This window comes from Centroberyx affinis, unplaced genomic scaffold (genome assembly GCF_046629955.1).
Source record: "Centroberyx affinis isolate AG114_WGS23_722 - 3 ecotype Tasmania unplaced genomic scaffold, CSIRO-AGI_Caff_v1 ptg001575l_1, whole genome shotgun sequence".
NCBI lineage: Eukaryota > Metazoa > Chordata > Actinopteri > Beryciformes > Berycidae > Centroberyx > Centroberyx affinis.
In genome coordinates this window covers 241,214-257,680 of record NW_027280025.1, presented here as the reverse complement: position 1 = coordinate 257,680, position 16,467 = coordinate 241,214, and the positions used below count along the sequence as shown (strand labels likewise).

Genomic DNA, 16,467 nt, shown 5'->3' with positions numbered 1-16,467 from the left:
TGTAATATGATCAAGATGTGCAATACAGAACTAGAGTGGAGAAAGAAGACATTCCAAGTCAGCATTCTTGAATGGTAGCGGATGGGAGTTTCACTAATGATGGCTGCCATGGAATGTTTGATAATGTTTTAATTGAGGATAATTTGTGCATGAGATTAAGGGAGTTTATGGGTTTAGATAAAGATCTCATTGTAGAATAAATCCCAAATAAATCAGACATATGTCCAGTAACTGTCTGAATGAGGCTTGCATGAACCAGCCAGCACAGAAAATTCAAAATCAGCTTATTGTGACAGTGTGGTTATCAGCCAATACTACATGAATTATAGATGTGCTGTCTGTCTCAGGAACTTATGCACAGTACAGGAGTCTGTCCTGGTAAATTGCACAGTAAATCAATCATTGCCAGAGGCTGTGACATTCACAGCACAAAAAATACTTTTGCAGCCTCAGGGCATGGCTAAGCTCTTTACTGTCCAGCATGAAGACTGTGGCCTTAATGTTAATGTCAAAATAAAAGCAGATAGAGATAGATAGATAGATAGATAGATAGATAGATAGAAACAAAAGCCTTAAATTTAATCTCAGTGCCAAATTCATAACACCCTATAGATTTGTCTACTTTTAAAACAAATGTTTTTTCAGCTTTAATTAAAGAATGAAACAGAAAGACTGCATCAAAACTCAGACATTAACTCCAGAAGATGTTTTTCCTTTGAAATTTGTAGATTTGAAGCAAAACGATTTAGCCAGAGGCTGAGATCTACATGGATACACATATTTAAATGTAAATTCATGATCTGCTGTATTTGTGTTCCCATCTACCTTCAGAACGTCATGTGATAAACACGAGGTTTTATTTTGAAAATATCAGGCCGGAAGTGGCGTCATATCCCGTGGTTTACACAATAATCTTCACCCAAGTCTCTACATCGTCCAAGTCAAGTGCTCCACTATTTTAATTCCTACAAATGGATTTCTGCCTTCTGTCCGCAGTGTGTTATTTTATACCGCTGTACTTACTCATTCAGTTCCTGCGCTTTATCTTTGCGGATGCTGACTTCACTCTGCTGTGGGCATGCGTGGTAGGAACCAAACCAGGTAAGTTAAAGCTAAACCTGCCCCGCTTCCTTTTGATTGTTTGATCCCCCTTATTTATTTACAAGAGAGACCATGGCAGTGGCTGTTTGTTGATGAGTTGATGGCTGTCACCTGTGGACGGAGCGGGGCTTGACAGTGACGCTTCACTCAAACAATACTGGGGTTTTCACGTTTGACCACATACATGAAGTTCCTCTGAGATCTGTATAGGTCAAAGTTTACTTATCTTCTGACATTCTCAGTTGTCATTGTGAGTCAGCAGAACTAACCATGCATCTTAAGTGCATTTATAGTTAAACTGGAAGGAGTGAGGTTCTGATGTATGATGGCAAATAAGGGCCATAAAAAACTGAGTTTTAGCAGCCACTGAATACTTAATATTGAAAATTAAGCTGAATTCATAACATTGAAATATTTTACTTTGAAAACCATGTATCTGAATTTATTGGTTCTGAATTCACCTCTTTGAACTTCAACTATTACAAAAAAACACGTCATCTAGAAATGGAAATGTTTACATCTAAAGTAAAAAATGTCAAGTGATGTCAGAATACAACATGAGGAAAAATGTTCACATATAAAAAACTAACATGTATCCAGAAAGCACATGTGCTTTGAATTCACATGTGGGTTTTCACATGTGACTTTTTTGTAAGGATATGGTCTATGCTGTGAAACTTTGCCTTCACATCTTAATTATTCTATTAATTTAACCAGGAAGTCTTCCACTGAAGCATGGTCTCATTCATCTCTGTCCTGACAGGAGAGGCTGATGTTCATGTACAGTAGCCCCAGATCCAGCAGTTTAAACATCTGTGTAACATCTGTTTTGTGTAACCACAGAGGCCAGGTTGAAAGGTCTGGTGGTGTGGATCACTGGAGCCTCCAGTGGCATCGGAGAGGAGCTGGCCTACCAACTGGCAGGCTGCGGGTCTCGCCTCGTTCTGTCTGCCCGCCGCGTGGATGAGCTGGACAGGGTGAAGCGTCGCTGCCTGGGTGAGTGGAGGTTTTCTTTTTGCTCAAATTGCAGTATCGCCTGGTTAAAAAACATTCAAGTTCAAAAGGAAAGTCATATAGTCCTACTTAAAATTAGTGTTTACCTCTTAGTGCAATTGCAACTTGACAGTAGAACATGGTGATAATAACATATATTTTTGTTATTACATTGCCATAGGACTGAGTGATCTTTTCCACACACCAATAAATTACTTATATACTTTCACTGTGACTCTTTTCCATTAAGTCTTACTCAGTTCTTGATCAGCTGAATTCTCCTCATCATTTATTCCTCAAGAGCGTTCCAACCTACAAGATCAGGATATTCTTGTTCTTCCACTTGATCTGTTGGAGAGGACGTCCCATGAGGCAAAAACAAAAGCTGCTATCCAGCACTTTGGCAATGTAAGGCCTCTGCACTTTGTCATTTATAATACAGTCCTTTTTCCTTATTTCTACTTATTTCACAGGGATTTCAGTAATCTTGTTTTTACGGCATGAATATTTCCATTTTATTAACTACTCAAATCACAAGATTTAGGTTCCAGTCACATAGTAGACATGCTCTCTGAGCACATGCTTAAAATTGTCTTGACTTATTTAAAAGACAGAATATTCAACTGTCATGTCAAATCATAAATGACATCCAACCTCATCCAAATTTTAATTGTGCTTAACAAGAAACACAGTTCATAGTTGACTCAGATGTTTTATTAGATTTTTCCCATTTCATTACTACTGTGCTCAGATTTAATCGTGGTCAAACCACACTATCATATCCATGCATTTTGATTATCTGCAAAATAATTCAGATTTCATACTTCTTACTTACTCTCTGGTTCTGTCCACTTTTGTGCTAATTCAGGTTGACATCCTAATTAATAATGGTGGGCGAAGCCAGCGCTCCCTGTGCTTGGAGACCAGTATCGACGTGTACGAGGCCTTGATGGAGCTTAACTTCCTGGGAACGGTCTCACTCACCAAGCAGGTGCTGCCTCACATGACGCAGCGAGGCTCCGGGAGTATTGTGACTGTCAGCAGTGTGGTCGGCCTCACCGGGGCGCCCCTGGCAACCGGATACTCTGCCAGCAAACATGCTCTGCAGGTATCATTTCTTTGATCCAGAGCTGTGTTACATAACTGTGCGTTTTCCATTAGTTTTTATTTATTTCATTTATTTTTGACTTTGTTTTTCAGGAGTGCTTATCTTTACCCTTTCTTTTACTTAGTTTCAGCTTAAGTGTTAGTACTTTTAAGGGTTAAGTGGAATGTGTGTCATGTAATTATTTTATGTGTTCTGTGTTATAGTTACTGTAACTGAGCACCTTGGTTTGTACACCACTGTTGGAATAGGCTCCTATTATACTGGAGCAGATCAAACAGATTTGAATCCTTAACTTGGCTCCAGTTTAATCTATGAAAATAAATATCCTTCCAAGTTATTACCTGCCCAATCATAATCTTGAATGAGCGCATCGTGTTGCTGATGGTTACTGTGATGTCCACAGGGCTTCTTCAATTCCCTTCGGACTGAGCTGACCGACTATCCAAAAATACTCATCAGCACAGTGTGTCCAGGGCCTGTGCAATCACAGATTGTCCACAATGCCTTCACAGAGGAACTGGGCACGGTAAGGCTTTTTTATTAGTCATGCAGCTTATTAGAAGTTTTGAATACAAGATTGTTCTGTGTTTTATTGTTATATTCAATATTTGTTTGATATGCCATTAGCCATTTCATGGGAGACTGGTTTGGTTCCATAACTTGACATGTTTTCCTTTTTTGTTTTTTCTCTTCCTTTACCTAAGCCTATAACCACAGTTGGTGACCAGCAACACAAGATGCCAACGAGCCGCTGTGTGCGTTTAATCCTGGTGGGCATTGCCAATGGTGCCAAGGAAATGTGGATAGCCCAGCAGCCCTTTCTCCTGTTTTACTACGTGTGGCAGTACACTCCCACATGGGCCTGGTTCATCACAAACGTGCTGGGCAGAAAAAGAGTGCAGAATTTCAAAGCTGGCCTGGTAGGTACACAACTAACTAACCCAACTAACGGTTAAGATGGTTTCCAGGGCACATATTCAACTTAATGATAGGCTAGGTTTATTGTTAGTGTTGATCGCCCCAGTGATGCTTTTAGTCTTTCATTTGGTCTTAAAAACCTTCATGTGCTGTTGCAAAAATGTTTTCAGAGTTCAGACTATGCAGACTTCCAGACTAGCCAATGCACTGTAGCAGGAACTGGATCAAAAGTCTAATTTTACATAGAGCCAATCAGAAAGTGCTAATATGTGACAGGCATTGTGTTTGTCGTCTGGTTTGTTTCTGTTTGCGCAGCCTTGCTGTTGCATTGTGTAAGGCTGACCTTGCTTCATCAGACCTGGGATTGGGGGATTCTCGCTGTGTGAACAGTCTGAAAATACTTGAATAAAGCAGAACGTGGCAGACACTATTTAGAGCTGTCTCTTAACAGCTGGGGGGGGCTCAGCTGTTACTGACCTTGCTTCAGTCTAATAAGAAGAAGGGGGTGGCCAGGGTCTGACAGTGAGCATGACTACTTCCCGGCGGCGCTGACTGACTGACTGACTGACCGGTGTGTCTGGTGGCCTCTGCTGGACAGTGACAGCTGATGGCCATGCAAAAAGGTCATGTTCCAACCGGTCAGACATTTTAGCGTCACAGTGTTACCCGAGTTGGATAGGTTGAGCTGGGAGAGTGCTACAGTAAGGCCTGTGACGTATCATTTTGAAAGACAAAAATAAAAAACTGTTGTGTGTAGGCTGCATGTATAAATGAAATCTAAAGATTATTCCTAAATGGTGAAGTCACTACAGTAAAGCAAAGTCAGGGTCATGCATCTTGCAATTATTCTGGATTTACAAAATGTTTCACCTGGATGCACTAAATTTACAGGTGTAGCCGGAAACCTTTTGAGTGGTAGATCGCTGCTATATGGCTGGAATTACTATATTAACTTAACACTGCATTCATAGCCTGTTTAATAAACCAGGAGTTAGGCCTGTTTTTTGGCTATATAGAAACAAAACTGGATAGTGGACAGAGTCTACTGGTGCACTCTAGTATGTGACTGATAAACAAGTTATAATGAACCAGCACATTCCACACCATTGCGCAGCATTATCAAGAAGAATGAGAAATGTCAATGAATTTGAATGAAACTTGCCTGTTGACAAATTTTGCAAGATTGTTAATTTGCTATCATTTACAATAGTCGACCATCAATGCTAAAAGCGAGCTTCTTCTTTTGCAGGATGCAGACTCGGCATACTTCACTAAGCCCAAGTCCTCCTGAAAATCACACACTGAAGAGGAAAACATAGTTTGTTGCATTCCTAATGCTTGAACTGGATATTGAGAGGGATTTGCCTGCAGAATGTCAAGGTCTTTCCTTTTACATAAAAGGAAAATGTTTAAGGACACAACTGCTTGAAAGGCTCGCAGCTCTCTTCCCAGGGCATTACAGGGTTTGAAAAAAGACTCGGGTGCATTTTCAATTCACCCCCAGTTGTCACCTTTAAAATTTGGATGTGCCCACTCAGACTTTAATGTAAGACTATATTATATGAATATAGAGCAGTGCTTTCATCTAAAATGAAAAGTAAATCCATTTTTTGATGCTTTTACTATCTTTATACCAAACTACTTCCAATTCACGCTAACATCTAGCAGAGAGCCTACATGATTGTGGGAATAATATTTCATTTGACCACTGGCACTAACTGGTTGAATGCCTAATACCATTTAGTTTGGTTCAAATCCCTGTATTGCAAAGTTTGCTTAGTGAAACGAATACCAAAATTGCTTCTGGCAAGCTATTTTATTATAAGTATATACAGTTACACATATAAAATCAAGAATATATACAGGAGACTATGGCAAATTTAATTAACTCTTCATTCTAAATTGTAAACAAGTGAACTGTAAACAAAACAATAGCAAATATTTACTAACCACATCACATATACTGCAAGACAAACCCAAGGCACATCCTTGAATTTAACACTTCCTAACAAAACATTAAAATTCATGTCCCTTTTTGTGGACATTGAGGGAAACACCTGAAAATTGTGAAACCTAAAAAGTACAATGAGACCGGAGGTATTCAGCTGGCATCTCCTGAAGGGGAAGTGGGCAAATTTCTTCACTTTGTTTTTTTTAAGCACAAACAATAAACAAACCACAAAACTTATGTGCTTCTGTGGAAACCAATTAGTGGCACAAGTGGGATAACTCTTGTTTAGGATATAAATGTTAAAAGCAAACATGTCTGCTGTAATGTACTGTTCTAGAAAGCACTCAACATTGTTTTGTTGCTGCAACTTGCTCAACAGATTTTGTAACTTGCACAAGAATAAAGATTGTTAATGCCACCGTGTCTTCCTGTGTGGCGCAGGGAACCAAAAAGTCAAATCCATGTGAAATGCAAAAAAGGATCCCATACATACTCTTCTCAACTAAAGTAAGTTTCAACAATAAAACTTCAGAGATGAACATTGTTTCCTTTGCTTTTTTTTTTTTTTTTTTTACTTTTAACATGAATCTCTTAATGACAACCATTCATTTTGGAAAAGGACATTTTGCTGTGGTAGTATCAACTGAAAGGCATCCTCTTCCTTCCCCGGACTGTGGGAATAGAAGAGACAGTGAATGGGAGTTCAGCAGGAAGGGCAGAAGGAGCCATGGGTCAGAGGCAGGGGAAGTGGAGGGGGGCCGAGGAGTAAATGGGGTACCCTAGAGGGGGATCTGCTGCCTGAACAGTTAGGTTTCTCAGCATGATGGGGTGAGCCTGGATGCTGTAGCGCTCCTCATCGTCATTAGTAGCGTATAGTAGCTCCCAGGACAGGTTGGCCCACTGTCCGCGCACCCCCTCTCCATTCAGACGGCCAACCTGCACCAGCTGCTCCTGCAGGGACAGGACTCGCCCCGTGTAAGTACCCTGTGGACAAGCACAGCACTATAACTATATTAGTAACTATATTACATTTAAATTAGATTGCCTCAAACTCTGAATTGTGTTGTTAGATAACTTATATTGTATGGCAATGATTTAATCAGAGTGGGGGTGTATGTGAGGTAACCACAGATGTCCCCTACGTTTGGTAAGGTAATGTAAAATAGAATACAAAGGATGACTGGTGTGTTTGATTACCATAGTGAGGTCGTGTCCCAGAGAGAAGAGGAAGGGTTTCTCCTGCAGGACACTGTCATGCCAGCCTCTCTCTGTTACCAGGCCAATGTACCAGTCCCTTTCATATTCCTCCAAGGTGCTGAACAGTTCCTCAGGGGATTCCATGGGCCCCAGACTTGCCTGATCAAACAGCAGCTTGAAACTGAACCTGAAGGCAAACAAAACCACAGAGGCAGGACATACATGAAATCACAGACCTTTTGCTGGGACAGGAATAAGTGTTTGTGGCTGTAGTGATCAAAACCTAGAATACACTGCCCATTGCCCATTTACCTGAAAGCTCGAAGTGCGAGCTGGTAAAGTTCTTTACTAGAAGAAAGCCAGTCGAGTCCTTCTGTCCATGGTACGTCTCCACAGTAGAGCCTGTACACATAACTGGGGCTGGTGAAGGCAGACTCTGCCCCCAAGGAGACGAGGCATGACAGAGCCACCTGAGCATGCAGCTCTTTCAGCGCCTCATCCTCCTTCAGGGCTTTGGTCATGTCCTCCGAGGCCTCGCCCTGCACGGCAGGCCCAAACTGCCCCAGGGTAAACCGAAACCAGTCCTCAGGGAACAAAGGCCTGAGCTGCAGCAAGCGGGATGGTAGCAAGGGGGCTGTCCTCCATCCTGTGGGCAGGTTGAACACCTCTGACTGAGGGCAGCTGAAATTTAAATGAGGGAGAGATCCGGGGCTCTCTCTGAAGACTTCTGGGTTCCGGCCCTTATCCACTGCTGGAAGCCCGAGGCTTAGTCCTAGAGGCTGCAGTGGCTGCAGGGCCGAGAGGGCCATGCTTTCAAACAGGCTGTCCATCTCCACAGAGCCTGGGAGGGAGGGCCCGGTCTGCAGTGCTGTGTGTCCCAACTGGGCCTCTGTACTCACTAATGCCACTGTCCGCCTGGCTGGTTGGGGTCCAAATAAGTCATCCTCATCTGACCAGTCGCCGAAGGAGGTCAAACTAGAGCTGTCTTGCCTAAACTTCAGAGAGGACACATTGGACTCCACTATGACAGCCTCTACAGGCTGGGTGTGAGTGGACTGGGCCAGCTGGGAAGACTGGGACTTCCTGCCTCCACCTGCTGGCCCTTCTTCGCTGTTCCAGGGAAAGCCTTTCTGCTTCTGAACACAGTAGCGCAGGAGCAACCAGACCAGCGCCTTCAGAAAGTCGTCCTGGAGTTTTCTCAGGTTGTCATGAGAGTCGATGATGCCAGAGAGCACATTTCGGGCATCAGAGTAGACCCGCACTGGGAGGGCGGCACAAGGGGTGAGGGCGTTACCCCAATGCAGGTTAAGGCCCTGGGTGAAACCAAGCCTCTCGGGGCGTTCAAAAGCTGCTTCAAACACCTCGTCCACTCTTCGTGCTTCTACTGTGTGGCAAGAAGTCTCCTGCAGCTCCAGACCCTGTAACAAATCACACAGCACACACACAACTAAATTTCCTGATGAATCACTGTACATCAACAGCAGTGATTCCTAACACACAAACAATGCCAAACTGAAATAAACAGATACAGTACCTTAATATTGACAGTACAGTAGCCGTATCCCCTCTCCAGGATCATTATCCAAACCATGCGGTCCTGAAAGCGGCCGAGGAAGTGAGAGCCCGGGGCTAAAGAACCTACAGTAGGGGGAGGAAATCATCAGCCATCCGTGCGTCTAACACGTTAGTGAGAGAGACGTTGTGATACGAGAATTGAGGGCAAGAAAGAAGGGAACACATAACATATACATCATGTAACATATACATAAGTAAGAGACCCCTGGACACACAGCCCTTTCATTTTGCATCAGTAGCGCATCTCTCTGCTGACTATGTGGATAACTTGGCTACCGGATGAGCTGCAGGGAGACGCTTACCATCGCAGTTGTACAGGAAGGTCATGATACTGTTTAAACTGGCTGACTGCACAGAGATCTAAATATTGAATCTGTTCTTGGCCTTGGCTTTCCATTAGTCTCTAAAATTCATTCCTCTTATGGGAGACGACTTGGAGAATTCCTACAATGGGGGCTTTTCATTTTTGGAGGGCAGAAAAGAGCAGACGTTTATTTAAAAATGGATGAATGGCAGTGGCAAGGTGATGGAGGCTTTTGTTTTAAGTTGACTAGTGTTCGCATGGCTCAAGGATAATGTCATGTCCCATAATGGCATCTCGGAACAGTCACAGACGCTACCTCATGATGGGAAGTGACATGCTGGGCATACTCCTTTCCTGCTCATTGCTCACTGCGCCACAACCCCCGGTGTCACACAGGGGGCAGAGGAAAGCAAAAGAACACTACAAACTGCCATCTTTAGGCTGTGAGCATCAAAAGACTTAACAAGCGCTTATTTTGAATTATACATCACAGCTAGGGCACCCCAAGCTAGCCAAGAAAACAATAAGATTGAGTGATGACATCACTACTGCAGTTTTTTTTTCTGTTTTGAGTCATCAATCCATAAATAATTAAGCTTGTATTTGCACTGTTTTTTCTCTTGCCCCCTCCTGATAGCACATAGAGCACTGTACAAAAATCCCAGTAGCGGCTCCGTTTGGCCTAAGAGTATTACGCGGTTAATGGTGTGGAAACATTTGGATGTAATGAATACAGATCAGAGCTATTTTGTTCGGGTCACTTCACAGGAAGCTCAACTGGATCATGCGAGCTTGCATTACTGCCAGCAGCTCCAATGAGCTGCTCACAACAACATTCCTCTTAATATTAAACCATGAGGCGCTCCTTCCACGCTCTCTCATCTGCATACAGTCCCTGCTTGACCCATCTGAAAGTTCACAATGTCACCGCAATTAAAAGTCATCACACACTGTAAGAAAAAATAAATTCTGAATGCTAATGAACTCTATTTACAACTCAAGTGTAGCCTGGTTTCGAGTGTTCCTACTGCTGCGGGCAGTAAATAGCATGGCAAAATCAGTAAGAAGAAATATGTAACTCATAGCAAAATATCAATCCAAATTCAAGCCTCATCAAGTGATATCAGATTTAGTTTCTATCTCATTAAAATCCATATTTTTTTTTTACCACTTTTTACTTAGCACTACAATTGGACACTCTAGACCAAGAGTGCTTATCTAGTTGCAGTCTATTTCTGTTTGTGACAGTGAACAAAGAGTGGTTTTCTCTTGAGGGTGTTTTTTTTTTTTTCATGTAATGAACAGGATTTTTTGGGGAAAAAAATACTGGAATAAAACTGGAATACTAATTCTAATTTTAAATATAATATAAATGCCGAAATATCAAACACCTTTCACTTCCAAAATATTTCTGAAAGATGAAGAGGAAGACACCAGGGACGGATGTAAGTGATATCAGGCTTGGCCAACTAACCCAGTGACCCTCTTGCGAAGGCCGTCCTCAGAGCCGAGGCCAGACTCCCACTCATCTGCTGGTAGAAGATGGAGTCTGGGCAGGGGCAGGCGGTACCGACGGGCCCCGGCCAACTGCGCTGAGGCCTGGGGAACCCCACCAGGAAGATGGGCAGGGTGAAGAGGGGCAGCAGAGGGGCAGACAGCATGGCAGAGAGGGTCAGCACTGCCAGCAGCAGCGGGCACAGGGAGGCATTCAGTGCCAGGAGAGTTCCGGCCGACTGACGGCGCTGCTTCTTCTCCGTCCAAGACGTCACCAACACGGTCAGCGTGAACTTCAGCTTGGCCAGGAACTGGACTACTCTGTCAATCAGGAGGCCCACCTGGGTCAGGCAGAAACAGACAAGTGAACATTTAGAGCACTGATGCCATTTACTCATCAGATGTTGATGTTTGTGTGGTATATGTTGCGGTGATTTGTTATGTACTTCATTGCGCTCTTATGTGTTTTTTTACTGTTTTTATTATGTATTTTACTGTGTTTTTCAGTAAACCCTATCTGCAAACCAAATTTCCCAAACTTTAGAACAATAAATCTTCACATGAACCTGCTAGTGGTAATTACAAATAGGATATGTGGGATCTTTTGTGGGCTCAGCTATCTCTCACCAGGCATCACAAATTAGAGTGTCAACACAAGCAGTAAACATAGCAGCGCATCCACTGATATTAGCAGTCCAAGGTATTAAAAATCCAAAATATCAGAAAAAGGAGAAATACTGTGGTTCGTTTATGGTTGAATTTAAATTCAGAAATACAAATAATTTTGGATGAGGGTGTTCCAATAAGTAAAACCTGAAGAACGTTGAAAGCTGAAGCAATGAAAGCTTTGTTCTTCTGCTTCTTCCGATATGACCTGAACGCAGCAGAAATCTGGCAGCCAACAGAGTAAACAAGAAGTGTGTCAGCAACGCTAAAAAGGTATCAAATGGACTATTATAACTGAAATGTCTTGATAATAGATATTTAAAGACATGGAACTACAGTGTGAGATTTATTGTGTTGAAAAGATGTTTTTTAATCACTTTTGGATTCAACAGTTGGAGCTTGCTTTGGCCCTTGAGTGTGTATTGGACAACAGCACTAGTGGTGATCTGAAGCTACTTACAGCTCTACAGTGAAGTAAATGACACAATTTTGAACACAATCAAATGTCATGATGGGAAAAACTAGGAAAATGAGGCCCAGGTTGAAAATAACTGGAACTATCCTTTAAGCCCAGGCGATATACGGTTTTGAACGGCCTATGGTGCTGAAAGAAGGTAAAATATTTGAAGTTGTTCTTTTTTTTTTTTTTTTTACATTTATTAGGCATTTTATGCTTTATTAGACAGAGATAGTGTGAGAGAGAGACAGGATGGTATGGGAGAGAGAGGGGAGTAAGTTACTAGAAGAAGCTGGACTCCAGTTCCCAGGTTGTCCCAGCCTTGCAGTGTGTTGTCTCCAACTGCCAGCCGCACTGAGACCACCACCACCATCTGGAGCAGAGCGTCTTCTGAGCTCTGCCACACCTGCACATCAACATAGAGCAGCCACTGAACTCAACATGACAGGCACAAAAAACGCTGCAGGCTGCAGTCACCAAGCTGCACAAAAGCACATTTAATGTTAAGAAAAACACAGAAATCCTGCTAACCCAGAGCAGACAAAAGCATCTGTTTTTCTCCATTATCACCAATCGATATGCACTGATACGTTTTTTGACTGATTTCTTCTGAATAACAGGAGATCACTAGAAGAGGAGGTTTTAAAAAAATATACTCATTGGGATGAATAGTTTCTGTTTGTTATGTCCATGTTTATGCTTAAATAAAAAAAATTGTGCGTACCACTCTAAAGGCCCGTGTGAATCCCACACTGAGGGAAGCTGTGTGGAGCAGCTGCAGAGATTTGTCCATGGACAGGAAAGCGATCATTGCAAATGGAGACACTGTGGAGTGAAACATAATAAATACTAGGTAAAAAAACAACAACACACATTTACCCACACAACATAGACAGAGCATATACAGAGCACTGTTGTTCTTCTGTTTTCACATAGCAAACGCCTGAGGCAGAGATGAAGACCGAAGAACATCAGAGACTCAAAATAACCATCTATGACGAGCTCACCAAGATTGAGAAGGACTCTTCTGATTGCTGCAGCAACGTATAGACCTTTGTTCCTCTGCTTGAATGTCTGCACACTGGACATTCCTTTTGGGTACAGGGGATTGAGCAACACCCCTCCAAATACATAGGCCCCCTGGATCTCTCCGAGAGCCCAGCAGAGGATGAAGAGGACAAGGAGGAGGTAGCTGACAGGCGCCTGGGGTCCGCTAACCAAGCTCTGGGGCTGGGCTGAACCAAGGAAATGATGCAGTAGTCCTGCCTCTGCCATGGCCACCAGTAGCACGCTTAAATACAGCAGCAGCTCCCTGCAGCCCAGACGCCAGCCAAAGGAACTAGGAGGAGGAGGTGACCCCCCTCTACGCCATCCACGGTCCCCGCAGGCCGGCCTGGACCCTCCACAGAGAGTGCCAATCTGGCTGAGGTCCAGGCTCAACAGAAATCCCATGGAGACGGAGAAGAGAACCACACCCAGCTTGGACGGGATGAAGAAATTACAAACAGCTACGCCAACAGATACAGCAAACATCACCAGCAGCCTGCAGGACAGAGTACACACAAACAGTCAGGACAGAGAATACACAGGATAGGGTCACACTTGTCATTTCAATATGACTTTTAGAATGCAATCACAACAGGTCGGACGCATTATGGGACAAGTCTGAACGCACAAAAATTTGATTTTGCCCACATTGCTGTATCTTCAAAATCAGATATATGATTAGGCTTGCATCGTGATTGGAATTCTATGTAGTTTGGATGCAATTCAGCCACAATGCGCATAGAAGCAACATAGAGAGATGGAAAGAGAGAGCGTGAAATAGCAAGGCAGGAGCAGATTTATATAGATACAGACAGAGGAGATGCATAACAGACATTTTCAGGCCAATTGTGGACATACAACTATGTGATCTGACAGAATCCAATCTTTGGAATTAGATCTCAAAACTCATGGTGAAATGATGAGTGTAACCATGGCCATACAGTACCACAGGATCTCATCAAAGCATAGAAAAGAGCGACTGGGGTCATTTACAAACACGTTCTAATTTTCTGGTATTTGTTGATAAGTTCACTACTTTCAAATTTTCTAACATTTGTTTATAAGTCAAATTTCTAACATTAGCCTGGTGACTAGCTTTTGGCAAGGCTGTCTTAATACTAAAAGCAGTCATACTGAATTCAATGTGCGAATTCAATGTGCGGGACCATATTTTCAAATTGCCATTTGTGAAAATGTGTTATTTAACGCTGAATAGGTGAAAACTATTTTAATAAGGGATTTAAGATCAAATCTGTTTGAAGGAGTCATGCTTGAGGCTCATTGCTCCAGTATATGAATGTGTTTGTTACTATCCAACAGTGTTGATGATACAGTAGTCCTCCAACAGCAATGTGCATACCCTACTTTTATTAAGCTTTCATTACATATATATTGACAAACAAAAAACTCTACTACAGTTTAGACTGATAACTCATTGAATCGGGAGATGTGACCAAATAACTACCTGAGGTTGCTGGACATGGGTGAGCCTCCCAAACCAAACACGAGAGCCTGCTCCATGCCCCAGAGGAGCAGGGCGTCTAGGGGAGACAGCATACCAAGCGCCCACAGCAGAGGTAGGAAGAGGAACAGCACATGGAGAACCTGACTGGCCAGCTGGAGCTCAGGGACAGGGCCTGTGAACCTGAATGACACCAACAAGTTGACAGAATTACGGCAACATTGATGCTATGCTACCATGACATGATTTTAGATTGTAAAATACAGTGGCATGCTATAAGAGGATTTACCAGTTAATTAGACAACCACATTGCTGTTGCTCACCTATCAGCTAAGTCCACAGCGATGAAAGTGAAGATGTAGAGGGGCCGGGTGAGAGGGGTGATCTCATACGTGTCCTGTGCCTGGAAAGTGGCCGTCTCCGTGGCTGTGTTTACAATGAGGGAATACTCTGCTATACACAGCGTCACCCAACTCAGCACAAAGACAACCAGGGATACGCCAATGCTGCCGTAGAGAGCGGTCAGTTTGCCGAGCAACACGTACCACGTCCCAAAGCCACAGAGAACCCCAGCCAGTACTGTATGCAGCACCACATTCAGCCCAAACCTCTTCCCGGGGGCAATGAACCTTACAGTCTCTGGGCTGACACAGTGGGTGAACTCCACTTCCTCCTCATCAGCCAGGATGTTGGGCGCCCCCAGCCTCTCCACGGTGCCACTCCTCCGGGCAGCGTACAGCGCCAGGGCCTGGACACCCGCTGCAGCCCCGAACATGAGCATACCAGAGAGCACTGCGGCGTGGAGCTCCTGCAGCAGCTGCAGCTGGCACAGCAGGGTACCGATGCCCCCAAACAGCCATGGTGTCAGGAACAAGACTGCCTGGTTGACGTAGACATAAGGCGGGGCACAGTAGCCCAACTTGAAGCGTGGACCCCCCAACACGGTCTGGGGGAAGCGCTTCCAGAAGAACTCCTGCTTGTACTCATTGAGAAGGGGCACGTCTGGCCCCATCCTGACCATTCCCTAAGGGGTGGCAGGTCATCTCCACACAGCTGAGGGAGGGTTTCCATTCATCGTCCTGGACACAATCAAGCGGTCTGTAATGAATCACCATCTTTAGTTAGGTCTACATCTGAGGCATACTTAATACTAAATACACAGTGGCTGTTACGACCTGATCTGTTGAATCTAACGTTACTATGTGATGTTATAGGTCTGAGTTACAAACCATTACTTAATAATATAAGGGACTATCTATTACTGATCTATCGTTAGTGTTATACCATAAATTACAGCACAGTATGAGCCATGTTTTGGTACAGTGGCATTGCTAAGATACAAGACAGGAGCAACAGCTATAAAGTTGCCATGAAACCACAACACACAAGCAATCATAGCTTACTGAGTAGTTAGTTAGACAGCTAATGTGGACTAACCTGAGCTAGCTAGTAGCCCAGCATTTTGAATCAGACCTAATATAACCAAACCAATAACTAGTAAATTGCATTTCTGTATCTCTCTGTGACTCTTCTTTGTCCCTTTATGTTTACCCTTAACGTTACCTTAGCTATCTAGCTAAGCCAGCAAGTGTTGTCAGCTGGGTTATCCGTTAGCTTGCTACTGCTAGCAGGTAAATAATACCAACTGGCTAGCTGCAATGCCGTTTGGGAGGAACGGACTTACCTTTAACAGTAGAACTGTCATTTGGAAAAGATGCCTTGTTATATGTTTGACGGTATGAGCAGTATTATGAGAAACAGGCGAAACCGCTAGCGTTAACATTAGCCGCTAGCTAACAGCTAGCAAGCCAACCAACAACAGGATGATACACACACACATTGTAACCAATGGGACTCCAGGCTGCGGGAGAGCGAATCTTTGATTGGCCCTAAACTTGTAAACCCCGCCTCCTACAATCTCCATCGCCGCCCCTTGACATCACTCACTCACTCACTCACACACACACACACACACACACACATAGACAGACTTAGCTATGACAGGAGAAACACTAAACACTAGTGGGATCCAAGAGTGTTTGTTTGGTTGCAAGCATGACATTTAATTGAAAATATTTATAGTAACCTAAAACACTGATGCGTTACAAACGCACAGGGAGCGCCAAACAGTAGGCTAGCTGTTGTACATAAAATATAGGATACACTACAGTAAACCAAAAAATCTTGAAAGATT

The 16,467-nt window shown here is 43.4% G+C and overlaps 2 protein-coding genes across 4 annotated transcripts; one reads left to right on the top strand and one right to left on the bottom strand.

Moving 5' to 3' along the window:
* Positions 1–919: 919 nt before the first annotated feature.
* On the top strand, positions 920–5,501 carry dhrs7 (dehydrogenase/reductase (SDR family) member 7). Of its 2 annotated transcripts, XM_071527749.1 has the most exons (7): positions 920–1,101; positions 1,945–2,097; positions 2,396–2,502; positions 2,963–3,202; positions 3,606–3,728; positions 3,907–4,122; positions 5,370–5,501. In XM_071527749.1, exons 1-7 carry the CDS (start codon positions 972–974, stop codon positions 5,409–5,411), a joined length of 1,011 nt encoding a protein of 336 aa, XP_071383850.1. In that variant the 5' UTR covers positions 920–971; the 3' UTR covers positions 5,412–5,501. The 2 variants fall into 2 exon arrangements, with proteins under 2 accessions (XP_071383850.1, XP_071383851.1); XM_071527750.1 differs by lacking the exon at positions 2,963–3,202.
* A 1,283-nt stretch (positions 5,502–6,784) lies between these two features.
* Positions 6,785–16,064, bottom strand: pcnx4 (pecanex 4). Of its 2 annotated transcripts, none has more exons than XM_071527746.1 (11): positions 15,958–16,064; positions 14,597–15,371; positions 14,277–14,456; positions 12,772–13,307; positions 12,489–12,589; positions 12,048–12,170; positions 10,622–10,982; positions 8,803–8,906; positions 7,581–8,686; positions 7,269–7,455; positions 6,785–7,073 (listed from the first exon to the last, which is right to left on the bottom strand). In XM_071527746.1, exons 2-11 carry the CDS (start codon positions 15,292–15,294, stop codon positions 6,804–6,806), a joined length of 3,666 nt encoding a protein of 1,221 aa, XP_071383847.1. In that variant the 5' UTR covers positions 15,295–15,371; positions 15,958–16,064; the 3' UTR covers positions 6,785–6,803. The 2 variants fall into 2 exon arrangements, with proteins under 2 accessions (XP_071383847.1, XP_071383848.1); XM_071527747.1 differs by having other exon boundaries at positions 6,785–7,055.
* Between the last annotated feature and the right edge of the window lie 403 nt (positions 16,065–16,467).